The 19,226-nt window shown below is 41.7% G+C and overlaps 1 protein-coding gene across 3 annotated transcripts in view; it reads left to right on the top strand.

The window, feature by feature from the left end:
- The window catches only part of ZMPSTE24 (zinc metallopeptidase STE24), a 45,240-nt gene that overhangs the window by 3,116 nt on the left and 22,898 nt on the right, over positions 1-19,226 (top strand). For 2 of the 3 annotated variants that reach the window (XM_045897984.3, XM_064589374.1), the window contains 4 exons: positions 7,791-7,877; positions 10,747-10,863; positions 11,452-11,604; positions 13,350-13,491. In XM_045897984.3, coding sequence (XP_045753940.1) covers positions 7,791-7,877; positions 10,747-10,863; positions 11,452-11,604; positions 13,350-13,491 — 499 coding nt within the window. The remainder of the gene's footprint in view (positions 1-7,790; positions 7,878-10,746; positions 10,864-11,451; positions 11,605-13,349; positions 13,492-19,226) is intronic. The other variant, XM_045897985.3, reaches the window with a different exon arrangement.

Below are 19,226 nucleotides of genomic sequence, written 5' to 3'. Positions count from 1 at the left end.
CCCAAGCCCAAGGCAGACACTTAAGCAGCTGAGCCACCCAGGCGCCCCCCTTCCCTTTTTTAAAGTACCAGTTCCTCCTCCTGTTCCTGTCTCTGTCTTTTTTTTTTAAAGATTTTATTTATTTGCGAGAGAGAGAATGAGAGACAGAGAGCACGAGAGGGAGGAGGGTCAGAGGGAGAAGCAGACTCCCCGCTGAGCAGGGAGCCCGATGCGGGACTCAATCCCGGGACTCCAGGATCATGACCTGAGCCGAAGGCAGTCGCTTAACCGACTGAGCCACCCAGGCGCCCTTTTTTTTTTTTAATATTTATTTAAGTAATCTCTACACCCAACATGGGGCTCAAACTCACCACCCCAAGATCAAGTGTCACTCGCTCCACCAACTGAGCCCATCAGGCGCCCCCTCAGAATGGTTTCTTTCTTTCTTTTTTAAAAAATTTTATTTATTTATATGAGAGAGAGAATGAGCACAAGCAGGGGGAGTGGCAGAGGGAGAGGGAGAAGCAGACTTCTTGCCGAGCAGGGAGTCTGACCCAGGGCTCCGTCCCAGGACCTCAGGATCAGGACATGAGCCAAAGACAGACACTTAACTGACTGAGCCACCCAGGCGTCCCCTTCCTGCCTCTATTTTTTTTTTTTTTTAAGATTTTTATTTATTTGAGAGAGAGCACGTGCGCACGCATAAGCATGAGTAGGGGCAGGGCAGGGGCAGAGGGAAAGGGAGAAGCTGACTCCCTGCTGGGAAGGGTGCCCCTTCCTGCCTCTATCTTAACTCTAACTGTCCTTCACATTGTAGCCAAAGGAATTCTGAAGCACAGTTCTGATCATGTTATTCTCCTGTATAAAACCTAACACTGGCTCACTGTTTCCTTCAGGGTGGAGCCCATATTTCTTCATATGGATTTTTGAGGTCCTTTTTTTTTAAGATTTTATTTATTTATTTGACAGAGACAGGGAGAGCGGGAACACAAGCAGGAGGAGTGGGAGAGGGAGAAGCAGGCTTCCCGCTGAGCAGGGAGCCTGATGCGGGGCTCGATCCCAGGATGCTGGGATCATGACCTGAACTGAAGGCAGACGCCCAACGACTGAGCCACCCAGGCGCCCCTTTGAGGTCCTTTTTGACCTGGCCATTGCTTACTTCAGCTTCATCTTTTTATTCCTTCCCCTGAATTCTTTTCCCTTCTTTTTTGTCCATCTCATACCCAGCATGGTTTCCTGTGACTTCAAGTCTTTTCACATGTTGGTATCTTCCAGTGGTGCCCACCTCTTCAAGTCCACTCTCACTGGAAGCTGATTAATCCCCACTCTTCCTATTAGGTTCCAGCTGAGACATCATCTCTTCTAAGAAACAGTTTGAAACTTCCCCTGTCCCTCAGGACTGAATAAGGTATCGTCCTATCATTATTCCTATTAGAGTACTTATCACATTGTATTGAGTTTTCCTGTTGACAGGCAGGGCGTTCCTTAAAGAAAGGATACTTTAAGGTTTTATAATCTTTTGGTACCTAGTGCCTGGTATAAAATAAGCACATAATCCGTATTTATTGAGTGAAACAGGTGACAAATCATTTTTACTTAGTAAAACAGACCCAGTGTTACCCCCATGCCAAAAGAAGAAAGGCTCTATAGTGTAGAGCAGTGTTCTCGGTCTTTTTTTCATGATTGACTCTGGCCTCTGGCCCTGTATATTTTTAGATTTTTTTTTTTTTTAAAGTAGGCTTCATGCCCAACATGGGGCTTGAACTCACGACCTTGGGATTGAGTGTTGTATGCTCTACCAACTGAGCCAGTCAGGTACCTCTAGACATTTTTTTCTTAATCACCCCTCCATGAAATTTTGATACCACAGATATATTATATATCTCTTTCTGAACTATATGTATGTGTATCTGTGCTTTATAAATAAAATGAGTAAGATTTTTTTCCATTCCCAAAAGCCAGTTCTTGGTTTTTCACCTCTAAGAACAATTGAAAGTGCATGGTGCAGAGGTTAAGAGCAGACTCTGAATTCAGGTGGCTTGAGTTTGAATCTCAGCTATGGGACCTCAAGCAAGTCACCACTTCTGTGCCTCAGTTTTCTCGTCTTAAAATTGTGTGGCAATGGGGCGCCTGGGTGGCTCAGTTGGTTAAGCGCCTGCCTTCAACTCAGGTCATGATCCTGGGGTCCTGGGATTGAGCCCTGCATAGGACTCCTTGCTTGGCGGGGAGTCTGCTTCTCCCTCTGCCTGCCACTCCCCCTGCTTGTACTCTCTCTCTGTCTGACAAACAAATAAATAAAATCTTTGGGGCGCCTGGGTGGCTCAGTTGGTTAAGCGACTGCCTTCGGCTCAGGTCATGATCCTGGAGTCCCGGGATCGAGTCCCGCATCAGGCTCCCTGCTCGGCAGGGAGTCTGCTTCTCCCTCTGACCCTCCCCCCTCTCATGCTCTCTGTCTCTCATTCTCTCTCTCTCAAATAAATAAATAAAAATCTTTAATAAAAATAAATAAATAAATAAATAAATAAATAAATAAATAAATAAATAAAATCTTCAAAAAAAAATTGTGTGGTAATAATTTCTCATTTATAATGTTGTTGAGAGGATTAAATGAGTTAATATATGTAAAATGATTAGAACAGTGCCTGATCATTGTAAGTGCTCTGTAAGTGTTGGCTATTATTATTTTTATCATGATCATGATTATCATCACTCTTCCTCCATAACTCTCTTAGATCTCCTAGTACCACTAAGAGGAAGATTCCTATTGAAAATAAATGAGATCAGCTACCACAACTGTTTCATCAATTAAAGAGAAAAGACCAGCTGTTCGTGGCTTTGTTAAGTAAGAGAAACATTGTCTAGCTAGGTACAAAATTTTCCTTGACAGTTATGAACTAGTATGGTTAGAACCAAATATTAGAAAACTTTCCCATCTCCTCAGGATGATGAAAAAGTAACAGAGTTAAGAAGAAGAGTTAGATCTTCCTATTTTAGAAAAATTAGTGGGGCGCCTGAGTGGCTCAGTCGGTTAAGCGTCCCACCTTCGGCTCAGGTCATGATCCCAGGGTCCTGGGATCGAGCCCCACATCAGGCTCCCTGCTCAGCGGGAAGCCTGCTTCTCCCTCTCCCACTCCCCCTGCTTGTGTTCTTGCTCTGTGTCTCTCTCTGTCAAATAAATAAATAAAATCTTAAAAAAAAAAAAAAAGAAAAATTAGTAAATGATCTGAAAAAATTGCTTTGGTTTTTGGCATACATAGCAATTGCTAGTAATTAGTCTTTTCAGTATTGATTTTTTCCTCCAATATTGATTTTTTAATTATACTTTTACTAGTCCAAGCCTATTTTAGTTACTGAGACATTGAAGATTAGTATTGAAACCTGATGCTTTCCAACCAAGCCAGGAAAGGTAGCTTTATTGTGGATTATATTTGGCTTTGGTTAATTTATCTGAAGCATTTCTTCTGTTAGGGTCCAAGCAGGAAATCAGCCTTTAGAGAGAGATGGAAGTAGAGGTGGTGAATTTAGACACCATCTTCTTTCCTCACTAATGTTTGATTCTGTGATATTCTTTGGCTTACCCCCCACAGGGCCATTATAAGAAAAACAGGCAAAATATTTTCAATCTCCTTGGTTATCACTAAGAAACAGTTCCAGGAAAGATGGGCAATAGCTTGGTGGTTATGGTTGGTGAGCATGGGGATGGCTTAGTTTGTTCTAGGAGAGGACAGAGGCAGGGAGAACACGTAGAATGAGAGCTTCGTAGTGTGCTGTAGCTCGAACCAGAAGCAGTACTGGTTTGTACTGGGCTAAAGCTGGGGATAGTAATCGTCACCATCATCATCATCATGTGGGTAGTAGTGATTTTCACTTCATATATTGTTTTTATATTTATTGTTTTGTTTGATGTTTACAAGAGTGCTTGGAGGTAGAAAGTATAGGCATTGTTATTCCCTTTTTATGGACGAGAAAGCAAAGGCTTAGAGAAATTAAATGGCTAGTCTATTTAATGGCCAATGACATTAATAAGTGGTAGAACTGGGTTTCAAACTCTGCTCTTCTGAGTCTTTAAAATTACATTGAAGAAACCATTCTTTTTTTTTTTTTTTAAAGATTTTATTTATTTATTTGACAGAGAGAGACACAGCGAGAGAGGGAACACAAGCAGGGGGAGTGGGAGAGGGAGAAGCAGGCCTCCCGCAGAGCAGGGAGCCTGATGCGGGGCTTGATCCCAGGACCCTGAGATCATGACCTGAGCCAAAGGCAGACGCTTAACGACTGAGCCACCCAGGCGCCCCGGAGAAACCATTCTTTTTTTTTTAAATTAATTTATTTTAGAGAGAGAGAGAGAGAGCTGGGGGAGGGGCGGAAAGAGAGGGAGAGAATCCTCAAGCAGACTCCCCATTGAACCCGGAGCCCATTGCGGGGCTTGATCCCAGGACCCTAAGATCATGACCTGAGCCGAAACCAAGAGTTGGACCTTAACCGACTGAACCACCCTGAAGAAACTTAAAACTCCGGGGACCATATCATAAATGTGCTACATTTATCCTTGGGGAATTAGTAGCTATATTTATCACAGGAAGCATTTTGTGTTACTTTGAAATCCTGTTCTGTTTGAAAACAAGTTCATTAATTCCTATTTTGTCTTGATTAGAATTAATAGGTTTTTATCTTTTGGTCACAAAGAACAAGTGGAAAGATTAAGTTAGATTTTTTTTGCCTCCTTTTTTCTACCTGAGGGAACATAAGTGTAGGCCTTATGTGACCAATTACAGGTGCCACTGTTCACACAAATGTGACAGAGGACCCACAGAGAAGATGTCCAGCCTTTCTGAGACAGACTTTCTTGATAACTCACAGATGTCAGTGAAGACTCGTCAGGAAGTGGAATGGCTGGGCAGTCAAGGAGGGCAGTGTAGAAAAGTTCAAATTGTTGCTTCTCCAATTTCTACGCATTTCTGAGTGAGGACCTTAGCCTTTTTGAGCTTCATTTTTTTCCTCTTTAAGGTGAGAAGTCGAGGGGTGCCTGGGTGGGTCAGTCCGTTAAACGTCTGCCTTTGGCTCTGGTCATGATCCCGGGGTCCTGGGATTGAGCCCCGCATTGAGCTCCCTGCTCAGCAGGGAGCCTGCTTCTCCCTTTCTGTCTGCTGCTCCCCCTGCTTGTGCTCCTCTCTGTCAAATAAAATCTTTAAAAAAAAAAGGATGAGAAGTCGATACATATTACCATGTCTCACGTGATTTGTGGCAAGGACTAGGTGAGTGAGACCATGTAAATGAAGCAGTTAATACAGTGCCCAATACATAGCAGTGACTTTAACCTCTCTGAGTTTCAGTTGCTTCTTCTATAAAGTAGAGATGACTATATGCCATGCCTGCTTTTCAAGACTGTAGTGAAATCGTATATGTAAAAGTATTGGACTTGTTTTTGTTGGGTTCATTAGTTCTAAGACATCTCCAGCAGCATGCTCAGTGAGATTATCAATAGAAAGAAACTTTACTGTTTACTGGGCTTTATATTTCATTTCCCAAAGTATACTAAATAAGGCTTGCAACAGCAGTTTCCAAAAGCATTCATAGATGCATTCAAAGTTCATATTAAAGCTACCCTTGAGGGGCGCCTGGGTGGCTCTGTCGGTTGGGCGTCTGCCTTCGGCTCGGGTCATGGTCCCGGTGTCCTGGGATCGAGTCCCGCATCGGGCTCTCTGCTCAGTGGGGAGCCTGCTTCTCCCTCTCCCTCTGCCATTCTGTGCTCTCTGTCTGTATCTCTCTGTCAAATAAATAAAATCTTTAAAAAAAAAAAAAAAGCTACCCTTGATACATACTTAAAAGCTGGACTTTTAATAATAGGTGTTTCAGCCTTTCACCAGAAGACTTATAAATCCTTAATTTTGCATTATATATTAGTTTTGAGAATAGGCTGAAAGAAGTGCCATCTCAAGTCAGTTAGTTCAACAAGTGGAGCATATACCATACAGTGGTGCCAAAGCATGTCTTTTGGGAAAACAGGGTTTATATCCAAGATTGAGTGAGGTGCAGAAGAATGGAAATAGCTGGACGTAGAGTTAAGGAAGCCTTTAAGACAGCAGTTTATTAAACCAATTATTTTCAGACTTCGGTGTACATCATTTTACCTGGGGACTGCTGGGCTCCTCTTTCAGTTTCTGATTCAGTGGCTCTGGGGTGGAGCCTGAGTATTTGCATTTCTAACACATTCCCAGGCGATGCTGCTGCTGCTATACAGAGACCATATTTGAGATCCATGGCATTAAACCAAGCCAGTGTACAGGGAAACATCTAAAAGATGGATAGCACCAAGTATGCTTGTGATTATGGGGAACAGGAACCATCAGGTACTGCTGATGAGAGTGTAATTTGGTATAAACACTGTAGAGAAGGAACAAGCTGGTAATATACCGAATAAAGTTAACGGATCACCGTGGATGGATCTAAAAATTTGTAGAGTGTAAAAAGCAAGTTGTAGAATGATAAGTACAGTATGATGTCATTTATATGTAGTCTTAAAAAGCATATATAAATCACCATAATATTTATGGACACATATGTAAAAATGGAAAGTAGATTGGAAGGCTACCCATGAAATATATAATAGTGCCCAAACTCCTCAAAACCGCAAGGAGCCATGTGTGAACCAATGAGAAAACTGTGCTTCTAACCAAGGAGTGTGATTGACCATTGTGTTCCTGAGGCTCCACAGAAAGGAAAAATAAATTGATTCCTTTTGAATTTAATATCTGTTGGGGGAAGTTGTGTTTTATAAGCATGTATTCTTTTCAGATTTTAAGACCAGCTCACTCATTCGAATGTCATGGTGATTTGGTGAATATCTTTATTCACTTTATCTGCCCAAGACAAAGGGTGGTGCTGAAAAGGGGGCCTCCTCCTATGAAACCCTGATTCCTACCTCAGGATTCACCTTTTCATTACCTGGGGAAAGCACAGATACCCCATTCTGTCTCTCAGTTTGGTAAGTTGACCTGACTCCACCAACACTGATACTAATACTTTGTCCTGATTGAAGGGGGCTGTTTCCTTTCAAGGAAAAGCCACTTAGGAAGCCACATAGCCTGGTTCACATCCCATTTTCGTTGCTTATCAGGTGTGGGATTCTGGACAAATTGCTTACTTTTTCTCTAAGCTTATTTCCTGATTCATAAAGCCTTTGTTGTGGTCTTTGGCAAGATGTTTTTTTTCCCTTCAACTTTATAGAGATATAATTCACATACCATACTAATTTATCCATATAAAATGTACAGTCAAGGGGCACCTGAGTGGTGCAGTTGCTTGAGCATCCGACTCTTGGTTTCAGCTCAGGTCTCAGGTCTCCCTCTGCTTTCTCTCTCTCAAATAAATAAATCTTAAAAAAAAAGTAAAATAAAATGTACAGCAAAAATCTTTACTGGTCTAAACTTAGTAACTCAATTGGCTTGTATTCATCTAAATGCATAGCTTATCCTAAATAAGATAGGTCTCTTTTTTTCTTTAGAGATAATTATTTTGTCCTTCTTCTCTTTTTTTTTTTTTTTAAGATTTTATTTATTTGACAGAGAGAGACACAGCGGGAGAGGGAACACAAGCAGGGGGAATGGGGGAGGGAGAAGCAGGGTTCCCACCGAGCAGGGAGCCTAATGTGGGGCTCGATCCCAGGACCTCGGGACCATGACCCAAGCCAAAGGCAGACGCTTAACGACTGAGCCACCCAGGCGCCCCTGTCCTTATTTTCTTTATAAAATGCTCTCATATGATAGTTTTTAGTCTGTTCAAATGTAACCAAAGTATGTCTTGTTTTATAGCTAATTCTTCTTTTTGGAGGGATTCCTTATCTCTGGAGAGTTTCTGGACGGTTCTGTGGCTATGCTGGCTTTGGACCAGAATATGAGGTATGTGATTCATTAGCATATATTTTTTAGAGTCTTTTTGCTTGACCAGCTTTATATGAAAATTAATTTTTTGACTCTGTCTTTAGGCTTGCTTCTCTGTTTGTACAGTCATTGTCCACACATGCTTGTTAGGATAATGCTGGTTATTGTAGCAAACTCCAGAATTCCAATGGCTTATCACAATAGTTTATTTCTCAAAAACATAATAGCCTAGTGTGAGTATTTTTGGTCAGCAGGTGACATTCTTCTATGTGGGAAGCCAGGGACCTGGTCTTTTTTAATCTTATGACTCTGCCATCCCCTGAGTGCCACAGAGTTCTCTGCATCCAATAGGCAGATGGAATGAGGGGGTGGAGAAAGTACGTCCTCTTCTTAACTCCCTTGTCTCTGAAGTGTCCTTTGCATTCACATTTTGTTGGCTAACCAGTCATTTAGTATCAGATGTAAGGGAACTGGGAAATGGTGGTCTCTGGTTAGGTAGCTATTTCTCTGGACAGCCCCTTGCAGTGAAAGGGGAAGCCTGAATTTTGTTGAACCCACTAAGCAGATACTCTTTGCCATATGCACTTAGCAGATACTTCAAACAAGGATAGAGGGTGTAACTTCTAGAATCTCCATGGAGCTACTTGAGTTGACTACCCAGTCTTACAGAAGCTCCATTTACTGGGCAAAGCCTTAAGCCTGAGACTCCCCACCTGTGATAGATGCTAGGACACTGTCTCCTGACTTTTTCTTGGGAATTGCCAAGTCTCTTCCCTCTTTCCTGATTATTTATTTGAAATGGTGGCTCTCTTTACATATGTATAGGTACCTTGGGTTTTAATTCAGCTCATCCTGTGTCCCATTTCTATATACCTTTTTCGAAAGCAGCCAAACTCTTTGAAGACCTCTTCTTCCTGGGGTATTTCTGTATCTTCATTGACTCTTGTCCTGGTCTGTTCTATGTGGCATTGTGGTTTACTTACATATTCTCTGCCCTGTTTCAGAAATTTGTAAAGATTTTATTTTTTTAAAGTAATCTCTACCCACTGTTTGGGGCTCGAACTCACAACCCCAAGATCAAGAATCGGATGCTCTACTGACTGAGCCAACCAGGCACTCCATTGTTTCAGAAATTATTTAAGGTGGTTTTATGTAAACATCATGACTGACTCCTTATGCAGTTCTCATCTTAAATGTCTCTTTCTCAGAGAGGCCCTCCCTGACCACTCCATCTAGAGTAACAATTCTGCTGTCACTCCTCAGTGACACACATCACTGTGTTTGTGTATTTCTGTATAAAGGCACTTACCACTCTTGGGGCACTGGGGGGGTCAGTCGTTAACCATCTGCCTTCGGCTCAGGTCATGATCCCGGGGTCCTGGGATCGAGCCCCGCATCGGGCTCCCTGCTCAGCAGGAAGTCTGCTTCTCCCTCTCCCACTCCCCCTGCTTATGTTCCCTCTCTTGCTGTCTGTCTCTCTGTCAAATAAATAAATAAAAATCTTAAAAAAAAAAATAAAATAAAGGTACTTACCACTGTCTGCATTTACCTTGTTTACTTTTTATCTGTCTCCCTGACAAGAATTTTAAGCTCTAAGGGGACAGAGACCTTGTATATTTTCTTCACTGCTGTGTCACCAGTGCCTTCAAAAAGTTTGACACCAGACATTTAACTTTTTTGAATTCATGGAGAATGAATGCATGAATGTATGTATAAAGGGTTCAATATAGCATTGGAATGACTGCTATCATGGAAGTAGCCTAGGTGTCCACTTATACAATGGAATAGTCTAGAGTCATTAATAATGAAGAAATAGCTATATATTGATATGGAAAATTTTTATGAGATATTATGTGAGAAAAGCAAGTATTCACATAATCAGTACAATATGATTGCATTTTTGGAAGATGGGATTCTGATTCAGTAGGTTTAAGGAAGGTCCTAGAATCTGTTAATTTTTTTCCCATCTCCTGTTTGGGAACAGTGCTGAAATAAACTGCCCTGCATGTTATAGCCAGATAAACCTTCCTTTCTTATCCCCTCTCCCTTCTTCCTACATTTAGAAACTTATATTGGCTGCATCTTTGTTACCGAATCAAAGGTGTTTTGGCGGTGGGTGGTATACTGACATTTACCTCCGTGTGGTGAGAGGGCCTCATCACCCTTTCTCCCTCCCCAACTCCTTTCATACCAAGTAGCCCTTTTCCTCCACTATCCTAGGAAAAGTTTGGAAAGAGAAATGAGGCAGTTCTTGGCTTTTGATTTCATAAGGATCTGTTGTGAAGGCACTTAAAGTAGTTCTTGAGGGTAATTTCCCCTATTGGTTTTTGGCTTCTTGTGAAAACTTTAGGACACCCCACCCCACCTGCCCTAGTCCAGCTTTTTTGATGCTCTGGGATAAATTTCTCTGCCTTACCCCAACCTTGTCCCAAAGCCTGTCATCTTGTCCTCTTCCTCTTACAGGGTGCTCCATGCTTTCGCAAATTGCAAGGCATTCCTCCTCCTTTCCTTGTCTTTCCTGTCCCATTAATTCACCTCTTTCTTCAGAGTGGCATCCCGAGTGTCCTCAGCCTAGTAAGTCTTGCTTGAATTCACCAGTGTATGTGGTTGTTTCTCATTTTTTAGTTCTTCTTTGTCTGTATGGCTTCAGGTAACTTTCACATAGTGCCTGGGATAAAAGAGATATTGTTTTATTGTCTCCTTCTCTCAAGTAAACTCAGAGGGTAGAGATGTTTTCAGACCTTGCATTGCCCATAGAATCAAGCACATTGCTTGAGATGTAGTAAGTGCTCAACAACTACTTGTTCATTTGTTCACTAATCATTCATTTGAAGAACGAATTAATATTACACTATAAAAACTGCCATTTTTTTCTTCTTGTGTTTAGATCACTCAGTCCTTGGTGTTTCTCCTGTTGGCTACACTTTTCAGTGCATTGACTGGTTTGCCATGGAGTCTTTATAATACTTTTGTGATAGAAGAAAAACATGGTTTCAATCAACAGGTAAACTAGAGAATACACATGTTCTCTTTTAAATATAAAGACTTTTTTGTGCTTTTTTCCCCTCTGCTGGTAATAATTGAAACATAATTTGCTACTTTATTTTTTTAAAGATTTATTTATTTATTTGAGAGAGCAGGGGGGAGAGGAAGAGGGAGAGAGAGAGGATCCCAAGCAGACTCCCCCACTGAGTGCAGAGTCCATGATCCTGAGATTATGACCTGAGTCAAAATCAAGAGTCCGATGCTTAACCAACTGAGCCACCTAGGCTCCCCCATAATTTGCTATTTTAGAGCATGAATTAATTGAAGGAAAAGGAACTGCAGATATGGTAAAGCTCATAGCTTAAAGTCTTGCCGTAAACTTTTCATACTAAAGTCTAGTGTTTTTCTGCTAACATTTAAATGGTGTATTTTGAACTATAAAATGCCAGACATTTACTTACTGTATTAGGCTGCCTATTGTCCTATAATATAGACTCACTGCCTTTTAACTTTTAAAATTGCTTTAATAGCTTACCTTCTGTATTCATTTATTAGTTACTTTAAAAGCATTTTTTCAGTTTCTTGTGATAATCTTTTCTTTTTTCAGACTTTGGGATTCTTCATGAAAGATGCAGTCAAGAAATTTATTGTGACTCAGTGCATTTTATTGCCTGTGTCTTCACTTCTACTTTACATTATCAAAATTGGGGGTGACTATTTTTTTATATATGCCTGGCTGTTCACATTAGTTGTTTCTCTGGTGAGTAAAATCTTTGTTTCATTTTCTTTTACAAGATATCCTTGGCGAGATAACTATGATTTAATCTTCATTAGCATATGAGCAGTTCTTAAGAAGCAAATGAAATATAAATAAGTGGTCATATAAATTTCCCTCTTGGTTTCTGCTTTTGGGTATAGAAATAGAGAGCTGACTCTGACCATAGATTTTCTCCTCCTAATGCTGACTCAGATCCTAGAAGCTGGTTGTTAGTTATTGTTAATGATCCAGTTGTCAGGCAATTTTGGGCTGTGCATTTGTGAGTTGTCACTAGAATGGATGACTAAGTTTGATCATTTAATGACTCTACTGAGCTCCAGTGCCTAAAATATTGTGGATGTTTTAATAGACTTTATTATTTATTTATTTATTAAAGATTTTATTTATCATTTGAGAGAGAGACAAAGAGTACACAAACAGGGGGAGAGGCAGAGGGAGAGAGAGAAGCAGGCTCCCCTGCTGAGCTGGCAGCCCGACATGGGGCTCTATCCCAGGACCCAGAGATCATGACCCTAGCTGAAGGCAGACGCTCAACCATCTGAGCCATCCAGGCGCCCCTATTGTGGATTTTTTTTTTTTTTTAAAGATTTTATTTATTTGACAGAGTACACAGCGAGAGAGGGAACACAGGCAGGGGGAGTGGGAGAGGGAGAAGCAGGCTTCCTGCTGAGCAGGGAGCCCAATGTGGGGCTCGATCCCATGACCCTGGGATCATGACCCGAGCCGATGGCAGACACTTAACTGACTGAGCCATCCAGGTGCCCCAGCCTATTGTGGATGTTTTAGAGACTAGATTTAAGAGGGATAAGAAAAAGAAAGCATAAACTTACCCAATTTTTTTTCTGCCCTCCTTCCCCTGCCTTTCCCCTCCTCCTTTCTCCCTTCTTTAGCCCTTCTTCTCTGTTCCCTTTTCCCTTCCTCCTCCCTTCCCTTCTCTCGTTTCTCTCCTCCCCTCCTTCTGTTCTCCCTCCCTTTTCCTCTCACCCCCTATCTTCCCTTCCTCACGTCTTTGCTTCTTCTCTCTACCATATTCTAAACCACTTCACAACACACACTACAACACAATGAAAGCGGTCTGTTCACAGCCTCCAAAAAATAGCATCTGTTAGCTGTTCAGCTCCTCTGATGATGAGGTTTACTTTAGTCTGAATTGCCATGATGTTCACTGCTTTACTTTCTACTGGTGGGATCAAACTCTGAAAACAGGTGCTAGTTGGATTTATGCACATCTGTGTATGGCAAATGAAGTGAGAGGAAAGAGAACAGAGGAAATGCTCCTGAAATGCTTAAGGAAGTGCCATTCCAAACACAGTGGATAGTTGTGCACTGCAGGTAATTAATTTTAGCAGACCAACCAAAAAACAGCACACAGTCAAGCTCTAGTAATTATTTTTCTAGCAAAGACTGCAGGTCTCTCATGATTACTCTCAAAGGCAGAATTCTCAGTTATGATGGGCTTATGAAGTGTCAGAAATTCCCAAGATAGTTTTGAATGGACCATTTGACTTTTCAGTTATTACCACATTAGAGACTACTCACTTTGATTTAGTTTAACAGATATTGAGCACTTACTATCTGGTATTATTTGGGGCTGGGAATACCAGAGCAAATAAGAAAAGATCCATGTTCTCAAGGCTGGATCTCAAGGCTGTTTTAATATAATCTATATATATAGCAGTTTTTCTTTAAGAACATTTTCATAGGTTGTTCTGACATTTATTTTTCAGGTGCTTGTCACAATATATGCTGATTATATTGCCCCTTTATTTGACAAATTCACACCTCTGCCTGAGGGAAAGCTTAAACAGGAAATTGAAGTAATGGCAAAGAGTATTGACTTTCCTTTGACTAAGGTATATGTTGTTGAAGGTAAGGCTACCTGGGGGTAAGGAAGTTTTATTCAAGTGATTTGTTTTGATTTGTTAGGATTTTACATTTTGCCTTTTTAAGATTTCTAGGAATTGATGACATAGTCCAGGGATAGAAACTAATAGCCCGATACCAAGCCTGCTGTTACCTGCAGCTGTATTTGGTTGGCTTTACAGTGTTGTTTGGCCAAAGCCTTCTTCACTCCTTGTTTATCATGTGTATTAGATTGATTTATGTACTTCTGTTACCTACCTGGCTCCCTCAGGTAATTGAGTTGGACTTTTGCATAGTCAAGTTTCATTTAGCGCTAGTTTGGGGGCTCATAAATAAAACCAGTGTTACTGGCTTTGTCTCATCCAACAAAACTTCCAGTGTTCTGGAGGAGTATGATTTCACTTGCACATTACCAAAAACTGTAGTACCTTTGGAAACTTCGGATCAGTATTCTCTGCATTTTTGATAATTGCTTTTTTTTTTTAAGATTTTATTTATTTATTTGAGAGAGAGAGAGAGAGAAGAGTAGGGGGAGAGGGAGAAACAGGCTCTCCGCATAGCAGAGAGCCTGATGCGGGACTCGATCCTAGGACCCCGAGATCACGACCTGAGCCGAAGGCAAACGCTTAACTGACCGAGCCACCCAGGCACCCCTGATAATTGCTTTTGAGAGTTAAGCTATGTATTAGTTTACATAAAACTACTAAAGTCTCAGGCCCAAAAAGATGTAGAGTAAAAGTGTTGTATGATACCATGACTTTTGGAATCTACAAATTAAAATCCTCATAAATGCGTGAGAGTGGTTCTGCCTCTGCCACTTAGCAGCTATGGGATCTTAGATGAATCCCTTCACCCCTCCAGGATTCAGCTTTGCTTCCCCTAAACCATGGTTTGGCAAACATTTTCTGTAAAGGGCTAGTCAGTATTTTAGGCTTTATGGGCCACATGGTCTGTCCCTGTTACAGCTGTTCAATCCTGCCATTACAGTACAGAAGCAGTCACAGATAAGACATAAACAAATGAGCATGGCTATGTTTTCTTGGGTTTTTTTTAAGATTTTTTATTTATTTGACAGAGCGAGAGAGCACAAGCAGGGGGAGCAGCAGAGGGAGAGGGAGAAGCAGGCTCCCCGCTGAGCAGGGAGCCCGATGCAGGGCTCAATCCCAGGACCCTGGGACCATGACTTGAGCCAAAGGCAGATGCTTAACCGACAGGCGCCCCATGAGCATGGCTGTGTTCTAGTAAAACTTTATTTATAAAAATAAGTGGCAGATTAGATTTGGCCTGCAAACCATACTTTGCCCATCCCTCTTCTAAACTAAAAAAAAAAAAAAAAAAAAATCACCAGTGAGAAACAGCTGTATTGGATGAAGGAGTGGAAACTGAGAAGTAATTATGGGGTCCAGAAGAACAGAGATGGCCACAATGGGAAAGAATGAATTAACCGCAACTAGAAGAGTATAGAAATCTCAGACATCCGTGGCTTCTGAGGTTATACAGCCCAGCTAATGACACAGTTGGGACATTTCTATGGGGGAAATGGTAGAATGACAATCCCACTACTTTTTAGGCTCTGAGATCACTATTCTTTTTTTTTTATTTATTTTTTATTTTTTAAAGATTTTATTTATTTATTAGAGAGCGAGCGAGAGAGAAACAGCATGAGAGAGGAGAGGGTCAGAAGGAGAAGCAGGCTCCCTGCTGAGCCGGGAGCCCGATGTGGGACTCGATCCCAGGACCCTGGGATCATGACCTGAGCCGAAGGCAGTCCGCTTAACGAACTGAGCCACCCAGGCGCCCGAGATCGCTATTCTTTTAGTTAGTAAACTAGAAGTATATGAATCAGTACAGTAGGACCATCTTTTAGGGACTTTTACTGATGGGGCAACCTAAGTTGCTTATCACTTAAGTGATAATCAGATAATATGAAATGACAACTAATGATATCACAATAGAGGTAATTGATAAGATATGTAATATAGACTGTCAGTGCCATGTGGTTTTAGATGAAATAGGGAAGGCTTTATGGAGAATTATAACATGAGCTGGTACTTTATGGAATATCAGGATTTAGCGTTTTTTTCCTCACTCCCCGACCATCTTGTGGGGCCGGCTCGCACCTAAGGCAGGAAGACAGTGGCTGCAAAGAAGACAAAAGAGCCACTGGAGTTGATCTACTTTGGGCTCCAGATCAATATGAAAAGTGGAAAGTATGTGCTGGGGTACAAGCAGACTCTGTTAATGATCAGACATGGCAAAGTGAAACTGATCATCCTCACCAACTCCCAGCCTTGAGGAAATCAGAAATTTAGAGTGTTGTGCCATGTTGGCCATAACTGGTGTCCATCACTCAGTGGCAGTAGTATTGAATTGGGCACAGAAAGTGGAAAGTACTGTGGAGTATGCACACTGGCTCTCATCGATCAGGTGATTTTGATATCATTGGAAGCATGCCAGGACAGACCGGTGAAAAGTGAGTCATACAAGACTTTTTCTTTAATAAAACTGGCCAGAGCTTGCTTAAAAAAAAAAAAAAAAAAAGAAGGGGCGCCTGGGTGGCTCAGCCGGTTGAGCGTCTGCCTTCGGCTCAGGTCGTGATCCCAGGGTCCTGGGATCGAGCCCCGCATTGGGCTCCCTGCTCAGCGGGCAGCCTGCTTCTCCCTCTCCCTCTGCCTGTCTCTCTGCTTACTTGCTCTCTCTCTCTGTCAGATAAATAAATAAAATCTTTAAAAAAAAAAAAAAAGTTTTGAGTAAGTGGAGGGTAGCATTTCAGAGGTCAGGCTGTGAGGTCATTAGGCTTGGGTTTGAATCGTGGTTTTATCACAAATTTCCTGTGTGACTTTGGCAACTTATCTTTGCTAAACAGAAGTTTACTGATATGTAATATAAGTTTTTGTTAATAATGGTAACAATCCTCAGAAATATTTTGAATGATTAACTGTTGTTACTAATAATAACAACATACATTATGGATTTGTAAGTTGATAGGGATATTGTAGTGAAAAGCCAGCATTCTCCCAAATCATATCAGATAGCAAGTGTTGTGCAGAGAATGAAACTAGTGTGATGTGATCAAGGATGACTGAGTAGATACTTTAGATTGGGTCATCAGGCAAGAGCTCTCTGAGCGAGTGAATCTGAGTTGACGCCTGAAGGAAGAAGCCATCCATGTTGAGATCTGGGAATGTGGTAAGCCCTTCTAGAGCTTTGTGTCTGCAAGAAACAAGTCCAGTGTGGCTGCAGCACAGCAGGAAGGTGTTATGACATGAAGTGTGAGACACAGGCAGGAGTCAGACCACATAGCACTTGGTAAATCAGGATAAGGGTTTTATTGTGAATTTGGGGGGAAAAGCCATTGAAGGTTTTAGTGACATGGTCTGGTTTGTAGTTTTTAAATATTGTGGGTTGCTCTATGGAGAAGAGATTGTAGTGGGAGGGCAAGAGTAGCAGCAGGTGAGCAGTTTGGAGACTGTGGCCGTGGTCAGGGCGGAGATCAGGCAGCTTAGACTAGGACAGAAGTAATTTATGCAGAGAAGTAGATGCACTGGGGATATGTTTCAGGGGTAGAGTTGATGAAATTTACTTGTAGGTTACCTGTGAAGGAATTGAGGAAAGGGAGACATTAAGGGTAATGACCTAGGTTTTTGGCCTGAGCAGCTGGATAAATGGTGGTTTACTGAGATGGGAAAACTGAGCAAAGAGCAGGTTTGTGGGGAATTCAGTTCTGTTGGATGTTACGTGTTGCGGTATCTATTGAACATTGGATTAGAGTTCCTCAGGCAGTGGTTAGCTCCAAGTAAGCAGTCAAACCAACTGTGGCTGATTGAAGCAGGAAAATTCCTTATTGAGACAACCTTTGATAGCTCACAAATCACCAGGAAAGTTAAGTTTACAAGCTTGGAAAATAGGCTGTTCCCAGGGAGATGGGGAGCTCAGAATCTCGCTGTAGAACTGGTCTGGTGAGGACCCTGCTGTTGCCTCCTGCTGTTGAAATCGGCAGTTTGCTCTCTTAACATCCCGCCACTAGCACCCATGGCATTAATTCCTCACTGCCCTGCTTCTTTGCATAATTAGCTAAATCTTCAGTCCCCAGTGGGTGTATCTGATTTACTGAGCCAGGGCATGGGCTAGGTGCCAGGAGTGCTGGGGACACAAATATCTGGCCTTTTAGATTTCTCAGAAGCAGTCTCCCACAACACTCACATGGTGAGAAAGTCCTTGAACTCTGAAAGGAGGGGGAAGAAAAACCACACACACACACATAAGAATATAAACAACAAATCTGCATTATCAACATCCTTATGGAGATGTAGAGATGGCAGATAGGCAGCTGGATTTACGAGTCTGGAGTTCTAGGGAGAGGTCAGGGCCAGAATATTGATAGGAAAGCATCTGGCACAGAGATGGTGTTTAATGCCATGAATGGGGGCATTTAGAGAAGACAAGGGGGCTCAGGCTGGAGTCAGCGGGGGAAGAAGATCCAGTTAACGAAGGTTGAAGTAGGAAGAAAGCCAGGAGAAAGTGGTATTTCTTTTGAGACAGGAGAAAGTCTTTCGAGGAGGGAGTGGTCAGCTGTGTCAAATGCTGCCGAGAGTTGAAGGTAAGACGGCATAAAACATAAAGACACAGATGGCAGTGCCTTACGTTGGTTTTCAGGTCCTCGAGTATATTACTTCGTACCTCAAGTGGTCTCATCAACCCATTCGGTAAACACTCATTATTGAATATATATTACATGCCAGCACAGTGATACAAAAAGCTTATGGTCTAGGGCAGGGACCCCTAAGCTTTAGTGACTGTAAGAATTTTCAGGAGAGTTTGTTAAAAGACAGATTCTTGGGCTGCATTCCCAGGTGTTTTAGTATCTACTTTTTTTTTTTTTTTAAAGATTTTATTTATTTATTTGAGAGAGAGAGAGCATGAGAGGGGGGAGGGTCGGGAGGGTCAGAGGGAGAAGCAGACTCCCCGCCGAGCAGGGAGCCCGATGCGGGACTCGATCCCGGGACTCCAGGATCATGACCTGAGCCGAAGGCAGTCGCCCAACCGACTGAGCCACCCAGGCGCCCTTAGTATCTACCTTTAATAGGCGCCCCGAGGTGACTCTGGTATAGGTATTCCTTGGGCTACACTTTGAGAAAGTTGGACCAGTGGGAGATACTAAAACATTACTTTTATTTTGTTTATAAGCATACAGTCTGCCTACTTCCATAAATAACTTAAGGCAGCTTCTAAGAAATATTTTTATTTAAAAATTAGAATCAGAGAAGACAGAAATGAGAGAGAAGTGTAAGACCTCTGAATGATGATACATAGCTTTCCAGATGCTGAGGTCCTATACCACTGTCAAAATTGGACCACGTGTTTGGCTCTTCTCTGCAACGAAACCAAAAAATGAGAAAATAATAAAATAAATAAAAAGCTACTATTTGTCAAAGCCTTCCTAAATGCTAAACATACTGCCAAGCATACTGCTATATATGTAGAATATACCGTATCCTAAATTTATTGCTAATCATACTTTATAGTAGAAGTATGAGTAGATACAGAATACATATTTTCTGTGAGACATCTCAAATTCTCAAGAGAAACAAATGTTTTATCATTTCTTTGAAAAAATGTTTGTAAGTAATAGTAGTAGTTTATGGATCAGGCAGTACATGCATTGATTTGCTTAGAATTTCTCATGTAATCTTTAATCCAGCTCAATGAGGTAGAGATTAGCCTCACGTTATAAACAGGTA

This window comes from Mirounga angustirostris, unplaced genomic scaffold (genome assembly GCF_029215605.1).
Source record: "Mirounga angustirostris isolate CCGP_5_RB_7025 unplaced genomic scaffold, mMirAng1.0.hap1 SCAF_4, whole genome shotgun sequence".
Lineage (NCBI taxonomy): Eukaryota > Metazoa > Chordata > Mammalia > Carnivora > Phocidae > Mirounga > Mirounga angustirostris.
This window is presented reverse-complemented; position numbering and strand designations above follow the sequence as displayed.